This window comes from Chiloscyllium punctatum, chromosome 2 (genome assembly GCF_047496795.1).
Source record: "Chiloscyllium punctatum isolate Juve2018m chromosome 2, sChiPun1.3, whole genome shotgun sequence".
NCBI lineage: Eukaryota > Metazoa > Chordata > Chondrichthyes > Orectolobiformes > Hemiscylliidae > Chiloscyllium > Chiloscyllium punctatum.
In genome coordinates, this window is record NC_092740.1 from 6376734 (window position 1) to 6385521 (window position 8788).

Below are 8788 nucleotides of genomic sequence, written 5' to 3' on the forward strand. Positions count from 1 at the left end.
CAAGACTAGGAACAAAAGATACTAACACTCTCCACTCGCTGCCTTCAGGCGGGATTCAGGAACTCTAGAACAATCTGCCCCCAATCTGTATGGACCAGGGCAGACCCTCTCAGCACATTTCAAGAAATTAGCTCTGGCCCGAACTTTGCTCGTTGTTTTAAGCTGGCGGAAATGGGATATTCCAGGATGGATGCAGCTGGCCCAACCAATCAATTTTAAACAAAACGGAATTTATTTGCAAGATCACCGAATGAAACACAAACCAAAGAGAATAGAATATAGAATAACCTATCCCAACTTAATGATGCTTTTCCCAATAGTGGGAACAATCCCCATAGACACCCCTTTGCAAAATAAAAGATACAATCAAACACAGGGTGTTACAGGAGAGAGAGAGATGGTGGAGAGATTCAGTATGGAACACCTTCTTCCACGCAGCTGTTACTTGGTCCAGTAGCCTCATAACTGACTGACCGCTTTCAGTGAACAACCAGACCGCTCAAACCAAACCAGAGAAAAGCTGAGCTGGGGGAACTGGCCGCTCCCCTTTCATTGTACAAGGGTTTCTTTTTAAGCTTAAAAGTCTTTCACCTGAGGCAGCATCTGTTAGCTATAATCAAACCAGCCCTAAAACCCTTCAAACCTGGACTTTTCGGAACTGCTGCTCTTATGACTTCTCTAAAAAACAAACAAGGACATGGTAACCTTGTTAAAGGAGCAGCTACATCACAGCTCGGACTGATCCAGAATCAAGAAAATCTCTGGGAGATTACTATCAATGCATTCCAAAATCTCTGCAGCCAAAATGTCCACATTCAGTTTGAGGATGGGAAATTTGGATCCGGGACTGAAGTCTCAAACTTAAATGAAGATTTTTAAAAGATTATGGAGACAGAGAGAGAGAGAGAGAGAGAGAGAGCGCTGGTGAGATGGGCAAGTTGGTTAAAAGTTGGTTTGTGTGTGGAGTGAATACTAAAAATCAATTCATAAAATCCTGCCATTCCAGTTGTGTGAGGACAAGCTGGATTGCCCAGCTGATGAAGAGAGGCTGGATAGGCTCAGGATACTTTCTCTGGAACACAGAAGTGGGTGTAGAGGGGAGGGGGATGGGGGACAGGTACTTGGTGGAAGTGTATAAGATTATAAGGAGCATGGACAGGGCGACGAGAAAGCTGTTCCCCTCATTTGGATGATCAACAACAGCAGTATATCATTTTAAGGTGAGGATCAGGAGGTCTAGAGGAGAATTGAAACCTTTTCACCCAGAGGGCAGTGGGAGTCTGCTATGGGAGGGTAGTTGATGCAGGAAGCAGTACTTGGATGACCACTTGAAGTGTCAGAACATTCAAGGCCATTGGTCAAGTGGGGCTTCTGTGGATTGAACGGAGTTTTAGTGGGACAGCCTTGAAGGATCTCGTGTGCACTGTATGATTGCTATGATCTTTTCTAGCCACATGTTGGTCACTGACTGCAATGTTGCCTCTGCCAGGTGGTGCCAGTCTACAGTTTGGTCCCAATCACGATGAGAGATGCCACAGTGATCAGGCAGAACCTGGAGCGAGCTATCTCTGACTATGAGGCAGAGTACAGCGTGTGTAAGTGTGCCCCGTGTATGAACGGTGGCACGGTGATCCAGCTGGATGGCCAGTGTCGGTGCCTGTGCAGCATGATGTTCCAGGGCCTAGCCTGTGAAATCTCCAAACCGCAAAACAAAGGCAAAGGTAGGTCTGGGCCTGCTCTGGAGAAGGACATGCCACCTCACCCAGCTTCCCAACACTCTCAAGTGGTTGGCACACTCTCCAAACCTCTCGCTGGAACTCCCGCCCCTCCTTTTCCCTTTCCACAGGGTCCAGTTACCCTGGGGTCACACCCCCTGGAAATCCAATCACTTACTCCAAAGCTATATTCCATTCGGTCCATTGAAGGGGTTTGTTCAGGGGTGGGGGAGGTGTTGCATGTTAACAAGTAAGTCTGCAAACACTAGGTAAACCTCTCAATAACTGGAGGGTTACTGAGCTGGGAGCAGTGTCTGGGAGGCCACCCTGTCACTGTAAGAGGGAATGAGAGGGTGGGGGTGGGTGGGGCCAGAGGCTGCTCCACCAACCCCCAAACCTGTCACCAAACCCAGTGAGGTACAAACCCTCCAACATTACCCCATCACCACCGAAGCAACTGCTGGAATTAGCCCAGGGACCAGTATATGTCATAGCCAGTCTTTCCCAATATGTTGTCAGGTCCCAGAGTGCCCTGGGTGGATTCAGGATGGAGGGGAGTGGTGTTTGAGTTCTGGATCAGAAAGTGATAAAAGGGGGCGTTGGTGCAGCGATAAAGACTCCAGGTTCCTGAATGGTTAGTAGCGAGTGTGGGATAGTTCCTGTGGGCGAATGCGGAGTTCGGATAAACAAGTCTACAATTGTGAGTAGATGTAGGAGCTTTGTGTCTACAACCCCACCTCCAATGGGGTGGCAGGAATGCCAGCTCACCGGACAGTTACCTTTGGAAAGGACTCCCAGCAGAAGATAGGCGCTTGGGCATTTGGGTGGGGGAGGGGAGTGGAGGGGGGGGGGGGCGGTGTGTTCATGGGGGTCAGTAAGAGTAGGGTGGGAGAACACTCTCCCTTGGGGATGGATGAAAGTCTCACAGTAGACTGAGGGATGGTATCCCAGGGGTGTGAAGGTGTGTTGGGTTCGGTGCAGGGTTTGGTTGGTGTTTGGGGGTTGGGATTGGGAATGAGGTGGAGTTAGGGTTCGGGTTGGGTGTTGGGGGTTGGGATTGGGGTTGGTTTTGGGGTTGAGTTAGCATTGGTATTGGTGTTGGAGTTGGGTGTCGTGTTTGAGGGTGGGTTTGGGATTGGGGTTGGAGGTTGGGATTGGGATTAGGGTTGGGGATTGGGATTGGGGCTGGGAGTTGGGGTTTGGGGTTGTGGATTGGGATTAGGATTGGGGTTGAGGTTGGTTTTGGTGTTGAGGTTTGGGGTTGGAAATTGGGATTGGGATTAGAGTTGGCATTGGGTTTGGAGGTTGGGATTGAGATTAGGGTTCAGGTTTGGGGTTGGTTTTGGGTTTGGGGTTGGAGGTTGGGATTGAGATTTGGGTTGGGGTTAGGATTTGGCATTGGGATTGGGGTTAGGATTGGGAATGGGGTTGGGATTTGGAGTTGGAGGTTGGGATTGGGATTAGGGTTGGGGTTTGAGATTGGGGTTGGGGTTTGGGATTGGGGTTGGGGTTGGGATTAGGATTGGAAATGGGGTTGTGGTTAGGGTTGGGGTTTGGGATTAGGATTGGGTTTGGGGTTTGGGGTTGGAGGTTGGGGGTTGGGATTGAGACTGTGATTGGGGGTGGTGTTGGTGTATTGTATGAAGCAGCAATGAACTGCATCTCTCTTCTCCTCACTGAGCAGCAGGTTACACCGATGGGCAGTGGAGCTGCTGGTCAGAGTGGTCCTCCTGTAGCAACAGCCAACAAGTGCGTAGCCGACAGTGCGTGGGCACACAGGGTGAAGGTGCCCCATGTGCGGGGGAGAACCAAGGCACCCGTCACTGCTGAGGTAAAGAACTGTATGCGGCACTGAATCCACGGGAAAAGTGAAAACTCACTGACCCCGTATGATAAAGACATGCTGTTGATTGAGAGATAAATATTTGCAGGGACAATGGGGAGATATCCCCAGTCTACATCGATATCCCCTACTATCCACTGACATAGCACTGTCAGATTCTCTGTGTCTTCCTGAGAGAGAGATGAGGCCTCGGTTTGATGAAAGTTTCTCATCAATATTCACACTGGAAAAAGACAATGTTATTGAGGAGAATACTGAGACACAGGCTTTTAGACTAGACGGGATTGAGGTTCATAAGGAGGAGGTGCTAGCAATCTGGAAAAGAGTGAGAATAGATAAGTCCCCTGGGCCAGATGGGATTTATTCTAGGATTCTCTGGGAAGCGAGGGAGGAGATTGCAGAGACTTTGGCTTTGATCTTTATGTCATCAATTGTCCACAGGAATAGTGCCAAAAGACTGGATGGTCACAAATGTTGTTGCCTTGTTCAAGAAGGGGAGTATAGACAACCGTGGAAATTATAGACCAGTGAGCCTTACTTCGGTTGTGGGTAAAGTGTTGGAAAGGGTTATAAGAGAGGAATAATTTGATGAGGGATAGTCAGTGCGGTTTTGTGAAGCGTCGGTCACTGAATTCTTTAGAAGGTGACCAAACAGGTAGATGAGGGTAAAGCCGTTAATGAAGCGTATATAGATTTCAGTAAGGCGTTTGCTAAGGCTCCTCACGGCAGGCTATTGCACAAAATAGGAGGCATGGGACTGAGGGTGATTTAGCAGTTTGGATCAGAAATTGGCTACCTGAAAGAAGACAGAAAATGGTGGTTGATGGGAAATATTCATCCTGGAGTTCAGTTACTAGTGGTGTACCACAAGGATCTGTTTTGGGTCCACTGTTGTTTGTCATTTTTATAAATGATCTGGATGACGGTATAAAAGGATAAGTTAGTAATTTGCAGATGACACTGCTGCCTCACAGCTAACAACCCAGGTTCAATTCCCACCTCAGGTGACTGTGTGGAGTTTGCACATTCTCCCCGTGTCTGCGTGGGCTTCCTCCAGGTGCTCCAGTTTCTTCCCACAATCCAAAGATGTGCAGGTCAGGTGAATTGACTGTGCTAAATTGTCCCATAGTGTTCAGGGATGTGTAGGTTAGGGATGAATGTTGAGGAATGGATAGGAAAGGATACTCTTGGGTAGGATACTCTTCAGAGAGTCGGTGTGGAGTTGCTTGGCCAAACAGCCGGTTGCCAGATTGTAGGGATTCTACCAACTAAAGTCAGGGGAGTTGTGGATAGTGCCAAAAGATGTTGCAGGTTACAGAGGGACATAGATAAGTTGCAAAGCTGGGCTGAGAGGTGGCAAATGGAGTTTATTATGGAAAAGTGTGAGGTGATTCACTTGGGAAGGAGCAACAGGAATAAAGAGCACTGGGCTAATGGTAAGATTCTTGGCAGTGTAGATGAGCAGAGAGATCTCTGTGTCGATGTACATAGATCCCTGAAAGTTGACACCCAGGTTGATAGGGTTGTTAAGACAGCATATGGTGTGTTAGTTTTTTTTTGGTTGAAGGATTGATTTTCGGAGCCATGAGGTCATGTTGCAGCTGCTACAAAACTCTGGTGTGGCCGCACTTGGAGTATTGCATATAGTTCTGGTTGCCTCATTCCAGGAAGGATGTGGAAGCTTTGGAAAGGGTTCAGAGGAAATGTACCAGGATTTTGCTTGGTATGGAGAGAAGGGTCTTATGAGGAAAGGCTGAAGGACTTGAGGCTGTTTTCGTCAGAGAGAAGGTTGAGAGGTGACTTAATAGAGACATACAACATGATCAGAGGATTAGAGTGAACAGTGAGAGCCTTTTTCCTCTGATGGTGATGACTAGCATGAGGGGACATAGCTTTGAATTGAGGAGTGATAGATACAGGACAGATATCAGAGGTAGTTTCTTTATTCAGAGAGTAGTAGGGTCCTGGAGCACTCTGCCTGCAACAGTAGTAGATTTGTCAACTTTAAGGGCACTTACATAGTCTTTGGATAGGCATATGGACGAGAATGGAACAGTGTAGATTATGCACTCATAGAGTCATAGATATGTACAGCATGGAAACAGACCCTTCTAACCCATCCAAGTAGACCAGATATCCCAATCCAATCTAGTCCCACTTGCCAGCACCCGGCCCATATCCCCCCAAACCCTTCCTATTCATATACCCATCCAAATGCCTCTTAAATGCTGTAATTGTACCAGCCTCCACCACTTCCTCTGGCAGCTCATTCCATACACGTAACACCATCTGTGTGAAAAAGTTGCCCCTTAGGTCTCTTTTATATCTTTCTCCTCTCACCCTAAACCTATGCCCTCTAGTTCTGGACTCCCCTACCCCAGGGAAAAGACTTTGCTTATTTACCCTATCCAATGCCCCTCATAATTTTGTAAACCTCCATAAGGTCACCCCTCAGCTTCCGACACTCCAGGGAAAACAGCCCCAGCCTGTTCAGCCTCTCCCTATAGCTCAAATCTTCCAACCCTGGAAACATCCTTGTAAATCATTTTCTGAACCCTTTCAAGTTTTACAACATCTTTGCAATAGGAAGGAGATCAGAATTGCACACAATATTCCAACAGTGGCCTAACCAATGTCCTGTATAGCCACAACATGACCTCCCAACTCCTGTACTCACTACCCTGACCAATAAAAGAAAGCATACCAAACACCTTCTTCACTATCCTATCTACCAGCAACTCCACTTTCAAGGAGCTATGATCCTGCACTCCAAGGACTCTTTGTTCAGCAACACTCCCTAGGACCTTACCATTAAGTGTATAAGTCCTGCTAAGATTTGCTTTCCCAAAATGCAGCACCTCGCATTTATCTGAATTAAACTCCATCTGCCACCTCTCAGCCCATTGGCCCATCTGGTCCAGATCCTGTTGTAATCTGAGGTGACCCTCTTCGCTGTCCACTACACCTCCAATTTTGGTGTCATCTGCAAACTTGCTAATTCTACTTCTTATGCTCGCACCAAATCATTTATGCAAATGACAAAAAGTAGAGGACCCACCGCCAATCCTTGTGGCACTCCACTGGTCACAGGCCTCCAGTCTGAAAAACAACCCTCCACCACCACCCTCTGTCTTCTACCTTGAGCCAGGTCTGTATCCAAATGGCTAGTTCTCCATGTATTCCATGAGATCTAACCTTGCTAATCAGTCTCCCATGGGGAACCTTGTCGAACGCCTTACTGAAGTCCATATAGATCACACCTACAGCTCTGCCCTCATCAATCCTCTTTGTTACTTCTTCAAAAAACTCAATCAAGTTTGTGAAGATGGGCTTCAGACTGGTTTCACAGGTCGGCACAACATTGAGGGTCGATGGGCCTGTAGTCTATGTTCTTTCTGACAGTGCAGCTCCTCCCTCATCAGTCCTGCGCAGACCTGGAAGTAATTTACTGTTCTGTTCATGTTTTTGGAGATGGACTGAGCTGCCTTTTGTCAGAGTGAGGCACGAGGATCAGAGGCATCCCCCCAAAACCCTGCTGAGCCCCTCAATCATGATGGCGGACAGGGAACCATTCTGCCAGGCTTTTCGGATAGCCTCTTGGGGAGCAGGGGGGCTGATGCTACATTAGTTTGGAATGAGTTAGTGTCATTTAGTATCACTGTTTAATGACGTTAAGGTCCGAACAGTTTTGTGAGACAGGAATGTTCGGAATTGCAGGATTACCGTTATGTTGATGAATTCGGAGTCAGATCAGCAATGGTCCAATTGAAAGCCAGAAGAGGCTGAGGGGCAGAGCGGCCTCCTCCAATGTTTAGTTTCTCTGACTCCAGGTTTTTACCACACCTCCCCTTGTCATGAATGCAGCCTATCTAGAAATGGAGATCTGATTTCCCATCTCTCTTCCCTCTTTTTCTCTATCTCTCTCTGTCAGTTTATTTTCTCTCTCTCTATCTCTCTGTCAGTCTATCTCTGTCACTCTCTTTCTCTCTGTTAGTCTGTCTTTCTTTCCATCAATTTCTGAATCTCTCTCTCTCTCTCACACACTCTCTCTGTGTCAGTCTCTCTCTCTCTGTCAGCCTATCCCTAACAACCTCTCATTCTGTCAGTTTGTGAATCTCTCTCTTTGTCAGTCTCTCTATCTCTCTCTCTCTCTCTCTGTGTTAGTCTCTCTCTGTGTCAGTCTCTCTCTCTCTCTCTCTCTCTCTCTGAGAGTGTCTCTCTGTCTCTCTCTCTCTCCTTCTGTCAGTCTCTCTCTCTCTCTCTCTCTGTCAGTCTCTCTATCTGTCTCTCTATCTCTCTCCCTCTGTCAGTCTCTCTCTCTCTCTCAGTCAGTCTCTCTCTCTGTCAGTATCTCTCTTCTTCTATCTCTGTCAGTCTCTCTCTCTAACTCTCTCTGTCTACCTCTCTCCCTCTCTTTGTCAGACTCTCTCTATCTCTCTCTCTCTGCCTATCTCTCTCTCCCTCTCTCTGTCAGTCTCTCTCTGTCTCTCTCTATCTCTCTGTCAGTCTCTCTATCTCCTTGTTTATTTCCCAACCACTTTGTGAAAATGGTCCTCACTCAGTGTAAAGTGTAAAGCTCTATTATTCAGATGACAGAATTCTTACATTTCGTAATTGTTATTTCAGCCAGGTTTGATCTGTGCTTTGCATTCTCTGGGACAAATTGGAAACTCCATGGTGTGGTTTTGATTTTGGGTGAGACTGATTGAGGTGCTCACGCAGCTTTCCCACTGCATTCTATGGGACTAGAAAAGCAGCTCACGCCCAACCAACCATCCAAATGACAGCAATCCCTTTTCCATTTCAGACCCAAGACCACGTGGAGGAGGCAAAGTGAGCTCAAGTCCAGCGGATCATCACCCAGCGGGCATCACTGCCAACTTCCATCAGAGGCACATCTATTCGACACTCATAATAAATGATTCCAAAAATATTATATGTTCTCATTGTTGGCATCAACGCTCCCAGGACAGGGACAGCGCGGGGTTAGATACAGAGTAACGCTCCCTCTACACTGCCCCTATCAAACACTCCCAGGACAGGGACAGCACAGGGTTAGATACAGAGCAAAGCTCCCTCTACATTGTCCCCCATCAAACACTCCCAGGACAGGGACAGCACAAGGTTAGATACAAAGTAAAGCTCTCTCTACACTGGTCAGACATTGCCTTAGGAGAGTTGCAGCGAGTGTGTGAGTTAAGGACAGTATAGTCAGAGCATGGTTTGGGTT

At 47.4% G+C, this 8788-nt stretch overlaps 1 protein-coding gene across 1 annotated transcript in view; it reads left to right on the forward strand.

Annotated features, from left to right (window-relative positions):
• Window positions 1-8491, forward strand: part of c9 (complement component 9) — a 51930-nt gene extending 43439 nt beyond the window's left edge. Inside the window, 4 exon segments of the mRNA XM_072593069.1 lie at window positions 1490-1721; window positions 3400-3407; window positions 3409-3546; window positions 8366-8491. Of these exon segments, the coding sequence (XP_072449170.1) occupies window positions 1490-1721; window positions 3400-3407; window positions 3409-3546; window positions 8366-8395 (408 nt within the window). The 3' untranslated portion in view covers window positions 8396-8491.
• The last annotated feature ends 297 nt before the right edge of the window (window positions 8492-8788 follow it).